Raw genomic sequence first — 24,512 nt, 5'->3', positions numbered from 1 at the left:
GCAGTTTAATAATAGGTGATCTGGTTCAACAAGTTTTTAACCAGGCTTTTAAAAAGGGAGGGGACTCATGACTCAGATTTATGTGTGCGCATACATGTGTTTTACCTGTCTGGGTATCGCTCCGTGGTACCATGCGTGGCTTCTGGGCTCCTCGCAGTTCATCTTCAGTTCTTCCTCCAGCTCTCTGCGGAGCTTCTCTGAAGGACAGTCCAGGATGAACTGATCTCTGGAGAACTGCAATAAAAAAACACAGAAGGAGAACTCACTACTGTGACAGACGTCTGTGGGAAAACACGCAGAAACAGACCTCAGTGTTTTCAGTCATCCATCCGTAGCGTTGATGGCAGCTAATGTTATAAATGTTTCCTATGTAGACAAGTGAATTTTAGCTGTTGCAAACATCAGAGCGGTAAAGCTTTACTATCAGGTTTCTCGCTAAAATAAACAATAATGAATCCAAAGCTCAAAAGCACAGACACGGCGATGAAAAATATTGTTCCCTTGAGATCAGAGAAGTAAAAAGAAGAAGCATGTGAATAGAAAAAGAGTTAAAGGTAAAAGAAGAGATGAGGTACAGACAGAGGAAATAAGGGCAGTTGATGTGATTATGTAAAATGACTCCTCAGCAGTTGCATCTGTCACCGACCAGATTATTTATGTCCTAGTTTTATTTGAATAGTTTTTACAGGTCTGAATAGGTAAATTGTGGAGATTATGAGGACAAAAAAATATAGTGTAGCAGAAATATGCCCCTTTTTTCTGCTTTTCTATCCTGTTAATCATTTTGCGACCCCTAAGATTTACCTTGCGAACCCACAGGTTGTAGCTGCAACAACAGCACTTAATGTGGAGCTCAGTCATAATGCAACAATGCTCAGGATACATATTTTTAAACACGTCTTTTTTTATGAGATTTTAGCAATATCAATAATGTAAATGCAATGTTTTTTTATCGCAACCACTACTACTACTATAACTCAATCAGTGTCCCATGAGGATTCTCGTGTGATCTTGTGCATCCAGCTGCCTCACAAGTTAAGACGGTGATTGACAAGTACTTTTTTTTTTAAAGTGCCTTCAGTTTCCAAGGACGACTTCTCAGATTGGATTTAAGTTGTAGCCGTTTTGACTGACAAAGTGTTTTTGTAAGATCCCAGAATCACATGTCTTCTTAAAAAACATGAGGCCTTTTTAAGAAGATGAAGTCAAATCAAGTCAATTTATTTATATTGCCTATAACCACAAATTTGCTTCAGAGGGCTTTATGATCTGTACAATAATAAATTTGATTTTCACATGACACAAGGACACTTAATATAGAGAAGAGAAAGCAGCTTGGCTAAAAAGATGAGACTTAAGTCAAGATTTAAAAGCAGTAATTTGATGTACCAGAACACACACACACACCCTTCACCTTCCCACCCTATTATAGAACAATGTTGATCGAAGGTCACTGGAAACATAAAATCTAGAATAACAAGACAGTTGAGATGTGAAAACAGACAGATTCAAGTTATTCTTATTCAGACGCTTGACAGATGACGAAATGATTGATCAGTGAAAGTTTAGAAGATCGAACAGTGAAGGACAGAAAGATCTGGTAATAACATGACAGGCTGCCGAGTCAGCACAACCACCTGCACCATGATACACACACACACACACACACACACATACCCCACACACACACACACACACTTACATGACAGCTGCTGGGTCTCTGCATAGCTCCCTCTTTCTCTCTTCCTGAAACACACACTTCATAGCCAACACATTGAAACTCACACACACACACACATGTTGGTTTTTGTCTCTATAATTCAACCCTTTTCAAAACACACACAAGTCTTCTCTCAAACTTTCTCTCAAGCAACACGCTCACACACTCACTGCCTCTCTCTCTCTCTCTCTCTCTCTCTCTCCGCCTGTCTCCTCAGTGATTTTCCTCTCTTTAACCCTCCCTCCTTTGGCTCTCCACCCAGTGCCTCCTAGCGTGATGTCATCATCATGACCCAACGAACTGCCCGGACCTGCCTCCATACACACCCTCACCTGACGTACATAAACACACACACACACACACACACACACACACACACACACACCCTCACACACACACACAGCTAATGGGCTGAATGAATACACAGATATCAGTAACAGATATCATACTTCTGTTTTTATGTTCTTTAAATATCCTCTTGAAGACAATGCAGCCATACTGAAGAATGTATCCTCTACAATCCAGCCATATTTTGTTTTCTTTATCGCTGACCTCTAACAGACAGTTGTCCTTGTCTGTGTAGAAATATTCCCACTGCTGAGACACACACTATCAATACTGTTTGGATTTCCTGATCGTTCATGGTACCTTTGACTGTAAAGAGTATTTCTACCCTATTCCCGTGCTGCAGGAAACTGTGCAGTCAATACTTGTGAACAAGCACAATACCTCCAAACTGAAGCTCCTTTGGGGTTTGTTTTGATCTGTACTTATATTGGTTCTCTGCCAAGAAAAAACAGTCAGTGTCCTTTTGTGTGCTTACCGCATCAACTGTCATGCTGCACAAGCCGTTCTGGCTTAGACACAAAAACATGGTCATGCACGTGTAATGACATCGCATGCATAGTGAAACTATTGTTAATAGTTTTAAAGGTGCAGCGTGTAGGATTTAGTGGCATCTAGAGGTGAGTTTGCAGATTAATTGGCAAACTAAACCAAGAGTAAAGAAGAATTCAAAAGATAGCAACGAAAAAGGACTGAAAATTGATACCCAAGTTGTTCTGTTTCTGTGAGATGTTAAGTTTTGTTTGCTGACATAATAGTGAAAAAAAACATGAAAAACTTGCTCTGTCAAAAAGTGATTAATGCAGCTTAACAAAGGCCGTTTTTGTCGTTCCTTTGAGTGTTAATACATGCTACATGTTAATATGGAAAGATGTTGCTCATGCTAATACTGATGTCTCTCATCCAACCACATTGCCTGATTACATTGTAATGAACAAGAAATACTGATTTATGTGTGATATTATATGTTTGCACAGCAGCAATAATAAATGTATTCAACAGCCCAGCGCTGTGCTCCTAACAGTTCAACAAAAACTGGAGGAAGGTCCTGCTGCAGTCACTAGGTGCATGTTTTTACAATGATGTGATACTTGCTATGATGCAGCAACTTGAAGACACTGGGGGCAGGATCACATGCTGCTCCCAGTGTCTTCAGGTTGCTAAAAATCAGCTTCTTGGTTTAAAGAGACCTTTAAAAAAACACTGCCTGAAGACACTGAATAACTAAACCCTTGAAGACTGGGAGGATCAACATGGAGGAGCTCTCTGAAGAAGACTTTGATCCAAACCTGTTTGGATGAAAGTGAGATGGTGGCAGATGGTCGGCTTGCAGTGAGCTACAAGAGTCCTGATATGAGCTCACACACACACACACACACACACACACACACAGACTAAAAGGGAATTATTGAGCCATGTGCATGAAATTGGAAATATATCTATAAGCATCTCCATGAAACTGAAACCTTGCGCATCCTTTCATCTCTATAGCTCTCTCTCTCTCTCTCTCTCTCTCTCTCCCTCTGTGGCTTCTCTACCTCTCTTTTTCTTCTGTTCCCATCTCCTTCTCTAAAGTCATTAGAATAGACCCCTCTGCCCTCAGTCTCCACGTCTCCATACATGACAGGAAATCAACGTATCCTATTACAGCTTCTTCACAGAAAAACAACACAACAGCACAGAACACAACGGGCCTTGGCGTCACAATGCTTGCGTACCAATTTTGTTTGTTTCTAGTTTGAAGCAGAGACACGAACCAGCATGGTGTGACTTGTGTCATATGACTGTGTGTGTTTCGGTGTGTGCGTGCGTGTGTTGGTACTGCAGTGGAAAGTACTAGGGGAAGTGGAATTGAGCTGTCATTCAGTCCTGCGGCTGCATTGATTTCGCTATATGGAATCAGACTCTATGTACAATATAATCAAAAGCCATATAGTTTAACCATACCAGATCTCATTATTATTATTATTTTAAAAAAAACAAAACAAAACACTATAACAAGTGCAAATTTGATTAAAAGTGTAGCAGGAACTGAGAGATATTTCTAAAGCATAGGGACATAAAACCTGGGTGAAAATTAATTAAACCATTCATACGTACTAAACTAATCCAATCAAATGTGAATACTGCTGGTGAAAATCAGCGAAAAACAAAACATGCTGTGCCTTTGCGTGTTTGCTACATGCTGATAGTTGTATATTTCTTGACTCAACACACTTGAATCATGAAGATTAGAACATAATCTACAACCAGTGATTCATGCCTCCCTCTGGGTGCTATAAACATTCAATGCTGCCCCCCTACTGAATATAATTTTATACAACCATTAACAATATTGGGGAAACCAATAAGCAAAATTTAATTCAATTTAAAAAAAAAGATATACTGTATGTAGAACAGGAACTACACACTCTTTGTGAGTTACTGTTCTGTAATTAATAAACACAAGTTGAATTACCAGGGTTTTAGACACAAAAGACACAATAATATCTTAACACATTGTCAATAAATAGATTATTTTTGTCATATTTTGGATTTGACATGTTTTCTTAGTGATTATCACCTGTCAATCAACCAATGTGTCCGCCCTGTTTGGTCTGAATACATCCCGCAAACCTGAATTTTGACAGCCTAGCTAGCAGCTAGCATGACAGCTCCCATATTGTTCAACTTTAAATCTCCTTTATTCTGTTTACATTTTGTTTCACTTTTTGTTTTGCTTTTCATTATTCGTCTGATCCTCTTTACACCCCAGTTAAAATCAGCATGCAACACCCACCGCCGCGCTGCTTTTCCTGTTGCACCGGCGTTACACAACAAATCTAAACTGACACGTGCCGGACTGGATAAACTGAAAACATAAGAGCTGCTGGTTGGTATTAATCTTATCGTATTTGGCTTGTGTTGCAGCTCCGGTGAAATATGGACATGAAATTGTATCTATTAATTTCTTTATCTTTTTCAAAACATCGATTATAGTCACATCTGTGAGCAGTAATAACATTTGCAGTCACACTGCCAACAGGGCGGATGAACAGAGGAGAGGGGAGGAGGGGGGGGGGGCTGTAGAGAAGACAAGGATGTATGGAAGGAGGGATGAATAGAGATTTAAACAGAGGGAGGAGATAGATTAACATGTACGTTAAGAATGAGAAACAGAGGAGTGGAAGAGCACGGAGAGAGAGAGAAACAGATGAGAGGGAAAGTGGAGTGAAGGGGGAGAGATGGAAGGAAGAGAGAAGGAGAAATAAGAGGAGATGGTGGATGGTTGATGGTTGATGGGAGTGTTTTTACAAGCTGGCCTTTAATAAGACCCTGCAATATGATGTCATCGTCAGAGAGCAGCTGCATTTATACTGTACCAGCCTGTGTGTGTGTGTGTGTGTGTGGACCACAACACAGCAGTAAGAGTAAAGTGGACTGTAGTGACCTGGTTTAAAGCAGCTTTCCCGCCTCCTTATTTCCTTTCCTCTCCTTCTCTGCATCTTGTTTTCATGCTTACAGATTACACAAGTTTACGGCTTCCAGATTGAGCCGTAAAGTGAAGACACCTTCATAGATGAATGACTTTATTTAAAAGGTGAAATATCTCCGGTGACATTTAGCCACAATGCAAACGAACTGCGGAACCAGTTTATCTAAAAATCACTGTGACGAGATGAAGACGGTTTCTCTTTGACTGTCATCGTCCTGTGATCCTGTCACACTGAGGATGACTCATAGACTCGCTGTGAATGCAGATCAGATGTGAAGGTTAGTGTTAGCTGGAGTACTAGAGGCGGAGAATACGTAGTTTTCCTCAAGTACTGAATTTGTGTAGATTTTTAGGTACTTATAAGGAGTATTTTCATTTTGACTTTGCACTTTACCTCTACTAGAGTGTGCTTTAAAAGGAAAATATTGTACTTTTTACTTTCTTACATTTATCTGATGGTTGTAGTTACTTTTTGTAGATTTTACAATCAGTGTGGAATATGTTCATACAACTTTGCAGTTACTTGGTAAAAAAAATCTTATGTTTAGCTAAACAAAAATGCATTTTTTAACTTAATTGTATAGTTTTACAAAGATAAAAACGTTACTTGACGGCAATAATATGAGACATTGCTGTTGTTTTTCTTTTATGGTGTGGTATTTTTCCATTGTGTTCAAGATTTGATTTCTTTGAGAACTTACTCTCTGACACACTAGTATCAGCCTGCTAATGTTGTTTTTAACTTTTAAGAGGAGTTTGAAAAAAAGGACTTTGAATCACATATAAATGACCTCAACAACAGCTGTCTTTGATGAGATAACTCTTTTTTTTAATCGTAAATTCTATTGTGAGTGTAAGTAGCCATTTATTGCACCGTCCTAAACAGGGAGTGTGGATGTAGAGCTTAATTAAATCAATTAGTTGCCAACTATTACAGTAGATTAATCATCAACTATTTTGATAATCGATTAATCATTTGGAGTCATTCTTTAAGAATAAAATGTACAAATTCTATGGTTCCAGCTTCTCAAATGTGAATATTTTATGGTTTCTATGACAGTAAACTCGATATATTTGAATTGTGGACTAACGTCGTCTTGGGCTTCGAGAGACAGTGATCTACATTTTTCACCGTTTTATAGACCAAACAACTAAAAAAAAATAATCAACAGATTAATTGACAATAAAAATAATCATTAGTTGCAGCCCTACATGGATGCAAAAGAGCTGATAACTCTGGTGCATCAATCCACCTGACCAAGAAATGTAACATTTTTATTTTCACTGTGTGGTAACTGAGCTGTAAGATTTTCTGTATGGCTCTAAGATTGATAACAACGCACACATTAGTCCACAGGCACAAGCATATTAATATTGATGTTCAGCTGAAGATGAATAAAATGGGTTCAAATTGAGGGCAGGACCACTGGACAGGTCACTGGGCTCCACTATCTAAGAAAGCTGACGTGCCGTAAAAAAAAATCTTACTAAGCATTAAAGTGCAGCAGTTTTTAGACCAACAAAAAAAAACAACACAAAGGGCATTGTTCAAAAGGATTTCAACTGTGATTGGATTTTCTTTGGATTTCCTGGATTTTACACAAGAATATTAACTCTTGAAAGGTTTGTGTGTATACAGTAGAGATGATGCACGAGTTCAAAACCGGGTCTTTTTGTTGCTGTGACAATCCAGTCTTAGCTAACGGTCACCAATCAGGAGCAGCGGAAAACTCTGTAAGCTGCTTGTCCCTTTGAGTTCAGTTAGGTGGAAGACAAATAACCTTTTAGCATTACAACTCTGAGTCCACATCATCCCACACACACGTGTACACATGCACAAACACACACACACTAGTGAACAGAGTAATCCTTGTCTTGCCCAAATCCTCCTTGTCCCGTGTATTATGATGTGAGAGCTGAGGGGAAGCACTGAACCTGAGATTCTTTGATGACGCTTCTGACCAACAGTTTACGTCCAACATCAGCACTTTAATATGAGAATGTGCGGGATGGAAAATAACAAACAGCCTGTAAACTGGCTGAAGTATAACGCAGGAACATGCTGTAACGCTGGTTAGAAGAAGAGGCTCGATTTAAATCATGTTAATGGAAAACCAAGAAATATGTGAGTATGAGTCATTATACCAACAAATGGTTAAAAATAAAAATAAAACTACAAGAATCCCACAGAGAAAAAAAAAATCTTTCCTGCTTGAATTGCAATTTTTTTTAAGAGTCAATCCAAAATAAAACTTGGTGTCACAGCATGTACTGTACATGCTCTTAAAGTTTTAGTTGCACTTTTGTCTCCTCCCAATCTGTGATGTCACTGCAGGGATTTTAAAAACAGTTTACAGGCATGTCTTACCAGAGGTGATGTATTAATGCATGTTACATCACTTTTAGGTTGGAAATAAGGTATGCATGTTGGTGAAAATTTCCCAGTTTTGTTTTCTTATTTTTAGTTCAGTTTCACAACCATTCAGTCTCATTTTCAGTCCAATTAAGTGTCTTTAAAATCGTATTTGAAATCCAAAATTACATATGTGAAGATTTCATCACGTGTGGCACTTTATGATACTTGTTGAAATGTCTGTATAAGGAGCCACAGTTACATTCTTGACAATTAATGACCAATGACATTGTTGAAGAGCCAGAACGACCTTGAGCTGCTGTTTTCCTACGTCAAGAATGAACTTTCAAGATCAACTAATCGTCTCATTCTGCATGGATGAGAAGTCAGTGGCGGGAAAATTCAATCTGATGATGACTACCGTGTGATATGGCCAAAAGCCCAAGAAAAAGCAAGTAAGTGGACCTTGAGATTATTTATTTTGTCAACTGACACGAAAAATTTGCCTATAAATCTATGCTTTTGTGTCATAAAAGGTCACAAAAATATTTACCAACTGAAATGACTTAAAGAAATCGACCCCCCCCCCCAATATTTACATAGGAGATAACCACCAAATGCTTTTCACAAGGGCCATCATCATCATCCTCATAGTCATCATTATCATTAAAATAACAACTGTTTGGTCTGCTGTGTTTCTGGTATTTCCTCTTCTCTTCATCTGGTTCTCTGTTTTGCTGTCTCTCTCCCGCTCTCTGGCTTTCTGAGTCTCTTACTGTCTCTACGGTCTCTGCATCCCTCCAACCGTCAAGAGAACTTGAGGTGAAATTATGAAAAGTCGCAAAATGAATGCAAACCGCTATCTTCAGTTGAAGCCAGTGGTGCATGTATGTTAGAAAACACATCCAGGAGAGAGGAAAAGAAAAACTGCATGACTGATTATTCAGCAAAAACTTAATGACCTCCACACCAAGTGAGCATGTGTTGTTTTGGTCTTTTTTTGCAATACTGAGGAAATTATATGAAACTGTGTTACTTCATTTCAGCTTCGTCAGATGATAATTAGAGACAGGACACCCAGTTTGATTCTTGATAGTCTCAAAGCTGTGTAGACTGATGAAAGCTAGTAGCTGCGGATCTTTTGATTCTTTGGATCTCTACATCTTGGCTCCATCATCACAAGGTCTCCACCTTTCCTGTTTATACACAACTAAATAGATGCTCCTTCCTGTGTTTGGGCCAGGAGGCATCTGACTGGCCAACATGTGACAGAGGGATTCATCTTCACTGCCATCTCTGAGACACTGCTGTATAGTAGTAAGTGTCTGTCTCTGTAATAAATCTAGCATTTAATGTTTTATTTAGTATTTATTTGAGGCCACGTTCACTACCAGATGTATGCATATTGATCACCATGACTGGTGTCCTGTCCTGATTGAGTGTATGAGTGTATGTTTACCAGGGAATTATTGAGAAACACACACACACACTCCAACAAATATGACTCCCTGAGCAAAGCAAGTCACCCCTACACTAGCGTGCTTCAGGGGAGATGCATCCAAGATCTGACTGGACAAATATACATCTCCAGTGACATGAAAGCTGTTTTGGAAATTAGGAAATTTCCCCAAACCTCTTAACCAAAATCATCTTCTGAATAAACTGGAGGTGGGAACTTGGCCTCTCAGTCCCATAATGATCTTTTATTTTTAATCTACTTGGAGCTGTAGAGTCACGTTATCATCTAGTTTGCGGAGTGGTTTGTTCATTAGATGGCCAAAAGTATGCAGGCGCCACTTGTTCAAATTTTTCCGAATCAAACTTTTCCTAGTTTGCAATTGTTGTGATGAAAGATACAATAACTGTTGCTGTAAATAAATTTCCAGAGTTGTCAAATCCTGTCTCATGAGTGTGTTTTGGCATCTGAGGAGCCTTCAAATTCACAGATTTGTTACTCAAACTAGACTTTCTGGACTGTATCATGTCTCGTCAGTTCCTGAGGCAACATTACCAATACAGCCCCTTGCATTGTTATAACACAAGGCTGATTTCAGTCTGAACGTACGCTAATGCTCTCGTGGCTGACTGGGAGCAAATCCCTGCAGCCAGTTTCCAAACTCTTATGGAAAGCCTGAAACTAGAAGAGTGGAGGCTGTTATAGCAGCACAACAAGAGCCATGATTTTTGAAATGAGATGTACCACATGCAAAAACTGAGCTGGGAACTGGGAATGCTATAGCTTTAGGTTAAAGATATATTAGAGATTTAGGCTTAAGAGAGAAAAATATCTGATAAATAGTAGAAAAGATTTGCTCCAAAAAGCCATCCTGAACCTCTGGGCTCTTTAGTAACGGTTGGAGCTTTTAGTGAAAAGCTAAAACACTTAGCAAAGTCTATTGTGCAGAGAGAGAAAACAAGGTCATACTCTAAAAAGAGATTCACAATGACAAACTGCTTTTTCCCCTTGTTACCGTACTGTTTATTTATATTTGTGCAAAAGGCTCTTTTCCAGCGGGAACACATGTAATCTGTATGTATACAATTACCGCGCTGCTAAGCTTTGGATAATGACATAAAACATATAAGATAATCTGCTGAATCTACTCCCCTCTGTCGACAACCGTGTCTTATTCTATGGTTTAGGATGCAAAATGGGTCAGAGGGGTCGGTCTCGGCTGAAAAGCAAGTTTTGATACGTACAGACACAGAAACAAGAGTTTGCCCTCTCTTTGGTTAAATGGCGACCTCCCAGAAAAGCAGATGGTGGAGAGAATAAAGAGGGAAAAGAGAATGGAATAAAACCCCGGGCTCTTTGGAAACAAAAGTGAAGACATGGGGAAGACACAGATAGAGAGATGCAGAGAAAGAGAGAGAAGAAAGAGTGAACATAAGACATAAAGCCAGAGAGAAAGGACGGAGAGGGAAGCAGTGTTAGGATGAGAAAGTTGAGGAGAGCAACTGTAGAGCAAGAGATGAGGATGATACAACAACAAGAAGGGTGATATTGTTGTACAGTACACTACATATACACTACATATATGAGCCAACATTATCTTGTTGCATGTATACAATCTATCAGCGAATAAGTAACAAGACATTGCAGAACAGAAATGTTTGAGATCATTTAGAGACAGTGTTGCTGTTACATAGTTTGTCCACTAAGTTAATATCTTCGTTACAATTTTTTGAAGACCAAATTGAAGAGGCCCTTGTCAAAAATGTTTGTGTATGTTATAGGTTTATGTAAAAAAAAAATACATATCAGTGCAGAGATTCATGTCACCCACAGGATGACACCTGCAAAAACACCAACATTCCCATCAGCCAAAGTAATCATTTGTGTTTAGTGCTGATTAGCAAAAGTATGCTAACTCACTAAACTAAGATCATGATCATGGTCAACATCAAGTGACACATAATATGATTCGATTTATTCAGAAATGATTTAGTGTGTGGATGTCAGGGTGATTAGCAACCATTACGGTGGAAGCTAATGAGGATCCAAACAAACTAGGGCAGCAACTAACGATTATCTTTATCATTGATTAAACCTTCGATTATTATCTTGATTCATCTATTTGTCCTTTGGTCTATACAATGTCAGAAAATTGTAAAGCCAAAAATCGAAAGATATTCAGTTTACCATCAGTGAAGACTAAAGAAACCACTTGAGAGGCTGGAGGCAGAGAATTTTGGCTTTTTTTCTTATATAATGACTAAAAATGATGAATCAATTATCAAAACAGCTCTTAAATAAACTCTAAACCCTTTGCTGATTGTGTTTCATCTTGCTGACTGTGGATGAGATCTGATCAGCTGTCACATGTGACACACATTTACACCTTGCATTAACATGTGTTTTCCTTTATCCAGGCTCAGTCTGTACTTTTAACAGCAGATGTACATGGAGTCCCAATACTGACCATCTCCTGGCTGATCTAAAGAGGGACAAACTACGTCACCTCAGCCTGCTGCACCGCTGCTCGCTCCATCCAATCAAGTTAATGGCCATCATACATTTCACTGACGTCATAAAAAAAAGACAAACTATCATAAGTTAGTCATTTATCATCCTCATGAGGACGATCCCCCTCGTCCTGGTACCTTTCCATGTACAACTATCTGTGTCTCACCCTTGCCTTCCCACACTGCCTTGTCTGTTTGACAGCACTAGTTATGGATGAAGCCAGCTATATATCTCACACTCACACACAGAGTCAGACAGTCACACAGTCGGTCATTTATGAGAGCGTCTGGTCCGAGTAATAAAAGCCTAGTGTTCAACTCACACAGAGAGAGTAAGGGGGAAAAAGGAGGACTATTCAGTGTGATTAGATTTTGCCATGGCTGGAAGTGTTACCAAGCACACCAAGATTGTTTTCTTACAGGGAAATATGGCTCATGTCTTTTTAATAATGCCTTTTCCCTATGTCTCATTGTGGACTGCTCAGTTTCCTATAGTCTCCTTTTACCAACAACAGATTAGAGGAACCCTGATAGCATGAAAGCAAATCTCCAAAATGTGATGTCACTAATACTCGAAACCACTTTTCCACTACTTCTTAAACTAAAACAACCACATGAAAACACATACACTGAAATAAGGTATGAAGGCAGAAATACAGGCATGACAGCATCCAGGATGAAGGCTGCAGGATGTAAGCATGCACAAAAAAAACCCAACTTGGACACGTGCACTTGAAAACATGCTTAAAATGACAAAAAACAACACATAACTTGGGCTGTCAATACCTGTACATGCCATTTCTCTCTCACCTTTGCATGGATGACAGAGTTCTTGTGGTAGAAGCAACACAGAGCTGCTGTCAGGGTCTTCAGGTTGCATCTCTCCGACATTCTGGTTAACTTTTCTCAACTGCCAGGACTAACAGGGGTAACCAACTGCTTCAGCTGCCAGCTCTAGTCACCTTGACTACAGACCCAAACCTTAACTGGAATGATTTTACTAATTGCCAAGTCCATTGATGATTCCCATTTGCCTCTTCCAAGAAAAACTTCCATCACAGAGTTACAAAGTGCAGAAGCTAAAGACTCATGTGGACTAAACTAGAATACGTCAGAAATTGTCTCTCAACATCCTCATCATGACAACTACTGTATCTATCACTCTGTCATCTGTCTCTCTCCTCCACAGTTGCCTGCAGAGTGGACCCACCACTGCACACTTGGCTCTAGCCATCCTTTCTCACAGTTTTTTTTTTTCTTTACTCCACCCTCTAAGCTCCATATATGGGCATTAGAAAGAACCATGTGATCTGGTTTGAGCCAATCCTGTGTGAAATAATTGGGAGTGGCCCAGAGGCAAAGTCTCTCTCTCTCTCTCTCTCTCTCTCTCGCTCTCCTTAAAAACGCATGGATGACAGATATATACACCTAAACTGAATATCACTTTCTCTCATTTTCAGAATAGTTTCCTCTAGGTTCATGTAGCAACAGTGTAAAGTAACATTAAGTTTCTGTCAAGCAGGATTTTGCAAGTTCAACTTTTTTTTCTTCACTCCGTCTTTGCTTCTGAATGCTCATCACTGTCGTTTCTTTCTGCACTGCACTTCCTAGACGTCATCTGTCAATCAAACAGTCTGTTCAGCACTGATGTCACTCTGTTTGGATCTCATGTTCATGGAGTTTCACTTTCTTTTGATGACTTGATTAACTTTTATTATCTGGAAATTACTTTGGAGCGTGGGCACAAAATTGAGCAAACCCAATAAAGACATCCACAATAAAAACATTTAAAAGACATCTTCCATACATGGTAGGATACGGAACCGATGTCAATGTAAGTGCAAAGCATGCAATACAGCAAAGAACAACGCACAATATTATGCAGCACTAGCTATGGAGCTGCAAAAGTTTCATGTGCAAAACTAATGTTGACAAGCGTGTGTGCGTGTGTGTGTGTGAGCACCTGCTGCTGCAACTCATGCATGTGTGTTATAGAGTGAGATGGCCGTTTGGATAAAGGAAGGCCTCATCGGCCTCGTGGAAGGAGCTGAAACTCACTGAGTAAGAGGTGTTGTGGATAATAAAGTAATACGTTTTTGAGAGAGCACAGCTTTTATAGATGTCGCAAAGACTGTCTTGCTTATTAGCTATTATTTTCCTGGCATTATTCACAAATTTCTCTGAGCAAGTTCTGGACAACAGTAACATTACAATGCCAACAGAGGATGCAGAATGACATAATGCTCTTTTCTTTCTTGGTCGCTAACACTGTTTTCGCAAACTACCCAGTTCCTCTTCTATTTATTACAAAATTACCTAAAAACAGAAGATACATCACTTCTTGGGTTCCAGAGACTTTTTTCCAAGGAAACAACTACCAGACACTGTCAACAACCATGAAAAAACATTTAATGGTTAAGTGGCCGTAGCTTCGGTCAAAGTTTGGTGCTCTAAATAATCTCCCGATACTGTTAGATGAGTGTCTAGACGAGAGGAAAAAGTCAACTAGGCGTGCGTTTGTGTGTGTGTGTTCACATGTGAGTTTGTATGTTCTGCAGACTGATGCTGATAAATAGCTGGCCATTTGTGTGACTTAATGACTGCTGAGCAATTACACCCACACACTAGTTCTTTCCCACCAATTCACAGGAACAGAGACACATACGCATGGAAGTTGGCACCAAATACACACAGACACACACAGCAGCCTCTGCTTACATGAACACAAACAGAAAGGGACAAAAAAACTTTGTGCACATTTACATGAAGGCATAATCATGTATACTCAAGAACACACATATACACCAACAAAGACACACTGAGGGTGACACCCCCTGAAGCAACCAGTTAAAGGAATATTCTGCCGCGGGAAACGGAGCCACTAATTACAGTGTGAACTCTCTGAGGATCTAAGAAGGAAATACATGTAGAACATTCCCTGGGGCACCACACAGCAGCACACGCACACACACACACACACACCACCGCCAACCACAGCAGCCCCAAATCACCAGCTAGGCTAAATGTCCACCTTAAAATATACACATCCGTCGCTTCAGGAATGCTCTGGAAAAACAACGAGGGACGGAAATCGGTGTTCTGAACCCATGTTGAGGTTCTATGTTTTCTATTTCTATCTCTTTGTTGTTTCTGACAAATGGACTGAGGAAGCTGTTTCAGCAATTTCAGCTAGTTAGATGACAAAAAAAGGGAGATAAAGATTATAATTTATGCTATTTGAAAATGGTACACTGCTATTCAATACGTAGTTATTGAATATATGGAGTGAAATGGAGTGAAATGTGGTCAAGAAACTGTGAGAAAAGCTCGAGTCTGTGATGTTTTAAGTAAATGATCTGAATCCCGCTAAATGGTTTCTTGTGCCCAATACAGAAAATTACTGCATTAAAAAAAATGGATGTACAAAAGGTTTGTCAGACAGTTTTGGGAATTTTTCATATGCATGTACACGTAAAAATGTGCTTTTCCTGCCATCCAGACTGACAGACTTCCATGCTGTATTCTGTATATTTAGTTAACTAATTTCAATTTTGTGTCCTTTATTGTTATGTACTCCGCTATATACAGTATCTTTATGCATGTACATACATATATAGATGTACATTTCTTTATATTTGCCATTTAACTATGCAGCTTTATGTTTTCCCATCTTTTGTTTGTTTGTTTCTAACATTCTTCCTCCCTTTTTTCTTTTAAAAACTAAACTGCTATTTGTTATTTATGATCTGTTTGGAAATTCAATACAATTTAAACACATTTAACATCATATTTACATTAAATTTGCAAGAGTATGATGATTTAATATATCCTGCTACACTGATAAGACTAAATACACTTTACAAAGACAATTAAAAGATGTACACTGACATAGTAGGAAGGTATGACGGTTGGTTGTACTTTCAATTATTATTCGTTTTTCTACTCTCTACATCATAATTACACTTTTGGAAAATACAAAGTGAAGTAAGTCCTTTTTCTGTTAATCAATCAAACATATTTTGTATCAAATCATGACAAACAGAATAAAGTTTGGTTCACACAAAGACCGAAACAGAACTATACTCTTTATATCTTCATGTTTACCTACAGTCTTAATGGTACACTATCAAAAATAAATTAAAGAATGACATATTGAAGTAAATATTCTACCAGTAGAGTATTTAAAATTCATCATCTGATTTCCTGACACCAGCTAGATGTTTGCTTAGAAGGATCACATCTAATAGTGAAACGCTATAGCAAAAAGTAAATCAATTATGACATAATGCCACAGTCTCAGCATCAGTGTCCCTCTGCACGAGTTAGGAAGCATTCATCAATGTAGTAATGGCCAAGAATAAATGTCAGTTGACTCTCTGGGTGAGTGTGTTTGTGTTTGTGATGGGTCATTGATCAGTAATGGACTGCGATCTTGGTGACAGTCGTATTGATCGGTACAACGTGACTCCTGCACTGTATGAGCCTTCATGAGGTCCATAAAAAAATGGTCAGTCCGCGGATAAAATATAATTCATGCGGACCAAAAACAAGTGTTTTCATGTTTTCTGCCTCAGAGTAAGCCGGAGTACTGAGCTGATGGTATACAGTCCGTATACTGCAGCTGAAAACGGTTTAACCCTGTATACCAAAAATACACAAACATAAATATTTTAGTTTTTTCAGTTTGGTTTAAACTTGAAGGTTGAAACAGTATTTGTTCAAATATTCATCATGTGAGTGGTTTATATACTACAGATTTCAACCTATTTCAAACCAAATGCTCTGCTGGCAAACTGAAAACATGTAGCATGATTAATTAGGACAGGACCCTGGAACGCCAAAGTTACTCTTGAGGCTACAAACGCTCCCCAGAAACATGGCATATATTTACATTTCAACATCTTTGTATAAGAGTATTTTATAAAATAACAAACATTAAGAGAATGTACAAATGTGTCTTTTTTAACCATAGTTTTCACTGCAGTGTGGGAGGCAATTTGTACCAAACTTGTCAACAGACACACAAGTGATGTGGTTTTAAACTGTGACTCCTAATCCATAGGGTTTGACCCAGATCTCAGTATTGATCTTTACCCACACCGACTGTTTGGTCTGTCACATATAAAATCGGTAATGTATTCAATAAAGGAAAATACTCTTTGAGTGGCAGCCCATAAGTTCTTAAAAGTGTGTTTTTACAATATTGTCTGTATGAATTCAGAATTCTGATACTCTGATTTGGACTTAAGGACACTTGTCGTTCTCCTGCCTAAATTCTACCAGTATTATGTGCAGTTTGTATGATAAATAAGAAAAATTAAGATGGCACTAAGAGATAGGTTGCCACTGGATTTAACAGGTTGACTGCAGATTTAAAAAGGGAATCATTATTGTTCATCTCCTGCAGCTAGTTGCTGGATCGCTGGCCAGCTGCCTGCTCCACTTATAGGCTGACAAACTGACTGATTGATTGGCTGTCCAGCTTATTGACTGGCAGACTGACACACTCGCACGCTAGTTGATGGAGCTGAATAGCTGGCTGACAGGGTGACCGGCACGTTGGCTGTTTGCCTGATTGTTGTCTCTCACGCTGACAGACTGGTAAGATGGTCCTGATGAATTTCACACTGCTGTGGTTGTAGTACTTTCATTTGACCACTAGAGTGTACCAGAGTTCATCTTTACCACATGTCAAGATACTTAGGAGCGAATTCACAAATGGATGGCGGCTGCTGATAGCACCATGACCGCCATGCACCGCTATCTGCCTTCTCTCAAGGTCCGATTCACAAAAGATATTTTGCTAATGATATTACAACACAATTTTGCTAATGATATTACAACACAAACACAATATTGCCTTTGTGTCTGATTGCAATTATCCATGTGGCAAACTATGATTGTTGCCTTTGCGCCAAGAACACAGTGAGCAGGACAATTGCAGAGAGAAAGAGAAAAATTTGATTTTCAGACTGCGAGCTACGAGTCCTGAGCAATGAGGTGCAGAAACATTCCTCAAAACTTCAGGCAAGGAATTTAAACGTGATATGATCACTGGAAAGTCTGGGCGTGACACCCCTTAAAAATGTGCTTCAGTTACCACCAAATCTCTGCAGACGCTAATAATTTCACTCTAACTGCATGTAGCTATTAGTGCTGGTCTTTGTGGATTGGACTGTTTTCGCAATGAGGCTCATTTGCATAGAAACGTGCCAATTTTGCACCAAATGTACACTTATTAGACACAATTTAAATAAATGCAAATAGCAAAAGGAGAACTGAGATGCTATTTGCTTGACAGTGCAGTTAGGGGTGCATTTCACATGGTTTCTTTTTGGCTTATTTCTGCAGGTTTAGTGGCTACAAAAGCCGTGCAATCCTTTTGTGAATTCGCCCCTTAGTATTTCCTATCACAGGCGAATTAATTCATGAATAAATCAAATGAGTGAACACTTTAATTGATGTTTTGCGCTTTAAACTTTAATATTTTCTGTCCTTATATCCTTAGTTAAACACCAGAATATTGAACTATTGCCTTCTGTATGAATGTTTTGTGTTTGTCTACTGTAGTATCATCCGCCGGGAGAGTTGAAAGCTACTGCAACCCAAGACCACACACACACATGTACACACATATACACACAGAGAGCATTACTGTTTCTTGCAGCTCCCTCATGAGGGTAGAGCAACTTGATGTTTTCAACTCAAAGACAGAGTGGAAATGAAAGAGAGAAAGAGCAAAGAGTCTTTTAGAGAAGGCCCAGTGAAAGAAGAGTTGTGTTCCTTCTGAACTACAGAGGATTAACAGGGGAATAGACTCTCTTTCTTCCTTTAAGTCTTTCTTTCCCAATCAGTCAGTTATTCCTCAAAGAATATGAAGAAGAAGGTGAATTATACTGCCACCTACTGAATCACGAGGCATTGTGTTCATTTTAATTAATACATTTTTTATATAACCTATTTTACAGCAATTTCCTTTCATCTTTCTGCCCATATATTATTATTAATTTCAGTCAATTCTTCACAACTAACTTCAAAAAATACTCACACACACACACACTATTTACTTCTTCAGCATGCAACACTCTCCAGTCTATAACATTTTATCCTTTGGGAAGTTTTCACTGACCATGCCAAGTCCCTTCAGTCTTAACTGCCTGTTCTTAATCTGGATGAATTTCCCACCATTATCTTGCCTCGCTGCACTGAATGTTTTCATGCCTGTAAGTGTGATAACAGCACAGTGCGTGCCCGTGCCTTCGGTACATATTTCTGTACACTGACTTTACTCTGAACATCTTAGTATCTAAATTTTCTGCCTTTTTTCAGACAGTATAAAATGCTACACACACACAGTTGTACATCTGTTATGGAAAACGTAACAATGGTGGAGTTCCGATTATAAATATTTTACTCCTGTATAATCAGTGAAAGACACTGCAGATGTGATTCTGACACCTGCAATGACTCACTTTCTCCTCTGAGATCTTTTATTATTTTCAGAAATGCAGAAATTTCAATCTCTGGTTCCTGAGTGATAAAGGATACATTTGCTTGCCTGTGTTTCCTCTCTGTGGAGTCACAGGAGAAAGCAGAATGCATCCCTGTCCATAAATACTCCAGCAACTGTCAACACAGTACTTGTCTTCATTTCACCTCTATCCTTTATTGTAATTTCAGTATTTGTAGTGCAGCTTTAACATTTAACCCACCATCTATCAGCTCAAAGAGGCACTTCACTGTGATGTGACCTCATCTGATGTTTCTACTTCCTTTTGGCAAGGGAAACAAGCTAATCGGACATTAAGCCAAATTTAGACATCAAACAGCTTTGGAAATGAGAAAAGGAGAGAAATTGACCTTTTAGTCAGTAATATTGTTCTCTACAGACACTTCCTTCCCTGCGTACATCCATCCTACACACTTGTACTGCACATAATCGATGGCTTGATTGCACCGAACAATGCAAGCCTCGCCGCACCGACACGGGTAATGTACTTTTGACCTTATCACAGGAAATGACACATCAGAACACCTGTACTGTCTGCGGCAGTGTGTGTATGCGTGCGAGCATATGAGTGTGGTTTTTTTTTGTCCACAGTGGAAATACAAACACACCTGGAGTACCAGAGCTGACAGCTACACTTTCACACTATTATATTATATAATACCTTGGATACAGTAGCTCCATATGCGGTCAGCACACAGACACACACTGTTGACACTTGCTCACAACCCTAATTTGACCAAAGAAAAACAGACAAATAATGTTTGTGTATGTGTGCATGGAGGTCTGAGTGTGTGTGTGTGTGTGTGGTTAGCTCCCACATGTGCGACCTGCTCTCATGGGAAGGACTGAGTTTGCTTTTCACACTGAGGTGTCAGCATCCAAACATATGAGCTAAGAGATGGAGGAGAAGAGTAATGGCTGGAAGGAGAGAGGGATGGATGGTTGGAGGGGGGGATGGAGAAGAAAACAGGTGAAGAAGAAAAAGTGAAAATGTGGGAAATGGATAGAAGAACACTCACACTTCTACTACTTTACACTGAAATCCAGTTATTTAAAAGCAGTTTTTCTGATCATGAAACTTGAGAAACTTTAGGGTTAATGACATAAATCATTAAGAAGTTATGTCACTGATCAACTGTAGGGGTGCTCTACAATCAGAGGTAAAAATAAGATCACGTAAGAGACACAAATTCACACAGTTTAGCTCTAGTTTGTCATTATGAGGTCTGTGAAGAAGTTTTACACCATGAGAAGGTTCAGAACTTACTTCATTTAAAGAAAAAACTACAGTTATTTTGCTTGTACAAAGCATTTGAACAAATTGTGCTTTACTTGCCAATATAAGCTATTTTTTAAATATTTAATTATCCATACAAGGGGAGGAAAAGTAGGGTTGGATATCATTCAAAATTCTCAGTACCAGCACCAGAACAAAGGTTTTGTGTTTGTCTCCATTCTGGCCATGCAGGGGTTGCGTTGGGAACTAGGGAATAATTATCCTGTAATTTTTTAAATACAGGAAATTTGCAAACAAAAAAAACCTTTTTGTCACGTAACACAATAAGACAAAGTTTCTTACTCAGTTTAATATTGTCTTAACATGAAATACTGTACAGAAACTTGTCTATTATTATTTAAATGAGGCGATATCTTATTGAAGAATAAATTCTGTACCCTGCTCGCTCAGAGTTCATTTTCCTGTTGTTGGGAATTTCTTTTTTATCTAAATATGTTTTTTTTTTGGTATTGAACTGAACTGAACATTATGATTATACAGTATGAGTCATAACCCCACCCTTTGCTACCAGGACACCCTCTGTTTGTTTTGATGCCCTTAGATTGCATAAATTTCTCTAACAATTAAGAAACTGTATGAGGTTGAGTTTGGAGCAAAAAAATTTTAAAAAAAAAAGGCAAAGACCAAGACGGAAAGAGGCAGAAAACATAAACAGTAAAAGCACATCATATGTCAGCCAGACGATATTATGATAACAGAATGATCACCTCTCACTCATCGCCTCCCATTGTCTGAGGACAGCTGGTACTCAGGTGGTGTGTACATGAATATGATTTAACACACGCGAAGTGGCAGACTGTATGATTTAAAGGTGTATTATCCTCGTACCCCGGGGGCAATTGGATTAACTACCGCTATGAGTGATGTTTATATTGCAACCTGCAGCGACAGCTAAACGTCATTTCATATCCAGTTTTAGACAAATTATAGTTGCTGACGGATTCAATCAATTTTCTGAGAGTTTTGAATGATTGATCGAAGAAGTGTTTATTCTAAAGTAGCATTTTTTCGACAGCAGGATGGACTGTTCTAACACAGATACTGGTACTGCAAGAACAACCAGTACTTTTTTTCTACTAGATAATGAACCAAGTGAACCTTACAATTGTACATTACCATTCGCTTGAGTGCGTGTGTTTGTTCTGTGTGTCTTTTATCTTTGTTTGCCTGTCCATTTGATACTGTAAGTGCCCTATAAATATGTTCAACTGTGTGAACACAACATATTATGTGTGTGTATAAGCGATAAGACAAATCTGTCTTTCGGTGTGCAGTTCAACAAGCAAAATATTTCTATATATCTCTAATAAAACTTATTTGTTTTATTAAAGATATATAGAAATATTTTGCTTGTTGAATAATAAAGAATGTGAAGGCAAGATTTAAAACCTCAAAACTTGAGGTCTTTGTAACAGTAAGTGTAGCAGTGTAGGATATATACTTTAAACAATGCATCAGCACAAGCGTTGGACCTACCTTAACATAGTCCACCATGGCGTCCAGGCCAGCAGCTGGCTCCCTGGGGAACACAGACAGAGACAAGGTCCGGTTTAGTGAACACATCTTGCTACCGGCACCCGACTTTCTGCGTCCTTGGTGCTGATCTTCACTTCCGCAAACAGTCTCGAAATTTTCTGCTCTCGGTTCCTCACTAGTTTCTACCGCAAATACTGCCGAGCTGGCTGTGTCCAGGTGGCTTCCTGATGGGTGCTGATGCTGCTTTTGTTGCGCTCAAACACTACTCAGCTCTTTTAGAAGATGATATTATTTAATGGAGGTGTGGTACTTTTTCTAAAAGGTCCAACAAGCCTCTTTAGGTGTCCATTTTAGCAATATGCTAGTCCAAATAGGTTTTAGTGCCAGGAAAGGCAACTGTATAGCTGGTAATGCTATCCCCTTAAGTTCACTAGGTTCCACTTTGCGACTGGATTCCTCTGAGAGAAAAAAAAAAAAAAGTCATGTGAAACTGAACCTCACACTGAACCACTTTAACTCTGAGTCTCTGTGTCCCATTCGCTGTCTGTCTCTCACCGTTTCTTTCTCTCAGTCAGTGGTAAACATGTTCACTCACTGCCTGCCTGACTTGGCCTCCCTCTCTCCCTCCCTCACTCACTCTCTCCTTCTCCTCCCCCCACCGTCACACACATCACAGCCACACGCCTACCCTTCTGAGTCCACTGACAAATTCACAGAGAGGTTAGAGCACACACACACACACACACACACACACACACACACACACACACACAGCAGCATTTCACTCTTTTTGGCATTTTTTCCCCTGATTCTTTCTTCCAAAAACTGTTTACAACCACATCAGAGAGTTTGTCATTTTCTATCTATGTCTCATTGTCTCTCTTTAGATGCAGTTTCATATTCTTTTCTTTCACACCATTGTTTAAGGATCAGAATACACAGAAAACATTTTCTTGCAGTTTATTTTGGCCAGCAGTCATATTTTAGTTCCTTAAAAAGTATTCCTCTCATGCATACTCCATTATTTCAGGTGCTCTCCATCTTTGCTTTGAATATTGGTACTTGAGTGCATTAACGTTGCTCAGATTCTCTACAGGAGGCTTATATCCAGGGGCTCAGTGAAAGAGGTAATTAGCTCAAATCCCAGACTACATTTGCGAGGTTGGTAGTTTAGATCCCTTAAGCCTACACTGGTGTTCCCACGGGAACATTAGCACAGTCCAATACTTACCAAACCAAACATGTTTAGCTCTAAGTCCTCTCAGTTTTAATATGGCCCAAAATAATGAGTGGGATTTAGTTATGTAACTGAACAGAAGCCCCCATTCACAAAAATGTATAGTCATTATTCATAGAAGGCAGAGTGCTCGGGCCTCTTCATCACCCTCAGGATCGACTGCAGAGTTCAGTTTGCAAAGGCAAGAAGACTCGGTACATTACAACTGATCCTGTTTCAGGTAATCCAACACATCCTGCCGTCCCCCACAGTGTATCAACACGAATCTACACAGTTGTCCTCACAACAGAGAGCACATCAGTCATTGATGTCTGAGCGGTTTTGTCTGATGCTGCTATGGACTCCTGATGCTGATGATCTAGGTGGATATTTGTTGCTTTCCCTGCACTTTTATAAACATCTGTGTGTGTGTTTTTCCTTAAAAGAATGAGAAATGTGGCTAATTTATTTATTCTAAGCTAAATATATATCTGCTACTGTACTTTATAAGAGCTGCAACTAACAATTATTTTCATTTTGAATTTTCATTCATTTTGTGCCTTATCCTGTCCTGTTTAAAGATACAAACACATGTTTTCTTTGTAGTTTCATGCACTTTATATATCAAGAATATATTACTTTATTTTCTTTTTTGTTTTGAATATTTGGACAAATGTATTTTGTTTATCTTTCTATAAATCACATCATGATAAGGCATTCAAATGAACAAATGCCACTGATGTGCATCTAAATAGAAGTGATGTTTACTTTTGTTAGTATCTATTTGCCTTCTAATGATCATAATGGTTGTAGTTTAACTACTGCAGTTATGAAGAAGAGAAATTACTGTGATCATATATGTAAACTAAAATCAAACATTCAGTTTGCATTGAAAGCCATGCCAGTCATTGACCACATACTGTACTGACCTCTGGACTCTGGTGGTTGTCTAGACCTCTGATTGGCCCAAAACTTTCACCACACCAACCACCTGCCCCCTCATAACCCTGCCATGGCTCTCTAATCTGAGGTGGGTGCAATGAGAATCACCACATACCAGACAACACCCATATAAAACTTACTGGAGCTGAATGTGCTACGACTGAGGGAAATTCCCTTTTTTTTTTCCACTCAGGGAGGTCAAAGGTCAGGCC

The 24,512-nt window shown here is 39.0% G+C and overlaps 1 protein-coding gene across 3 annotated transcripts in view; it reads right to left on the bottom strand.

Annotated features, from left to right (window-relative positions):
* bcar3 (BCAR3 adaptor protein, NSP family member) overlaps nt 1–24,512 on the bottom strand; it is an 82,295-nt gene that overhangs the window by 14,058 nt on the left and 43,725 nt on the right. For 2 of the 3 annotated variants that reach the window (XM_067596326.1, XM_067596327.1), the window contains 2 exons: nt 22,143–22,185; nt 106–234 (listed from right to left, as the gene is read on the bottom strand). In XM_067596326.1, coding sequence (XP_067452427.1) covers nt 106–234; nt 22,143–22,185 — 172 coding nt within the window. Of the gene's footprint in view, nt 1–105; nt 235–12,669; nt 12,825–22,142; nt 22,186–24,512 lie in introns of those variants that run through there. The other variant, XM_067596328.1, reaches the window with a different exon arrangement.

The sequence above is a fragment of the Thunnus thynnus genome, chromosome 8 (assembly GCF_963924715.1).
Source record: "Thunnus thynnus chromosome 8, fThuThy2.1, whole genome shotgun sequence".
In the NCBI taxonomy this organism is placed as follows: Eukaryota; Metazoa; Chordata; class Actinopteri; order Scombriformes; family Scombridae; genus Thunnus; species Thunnus thynnus.
The sequence above is the reverse complement of the archived record's forward strand: the minus strand, read 5'-3'. Positions and strand labels throughout refer to the sequence as shown.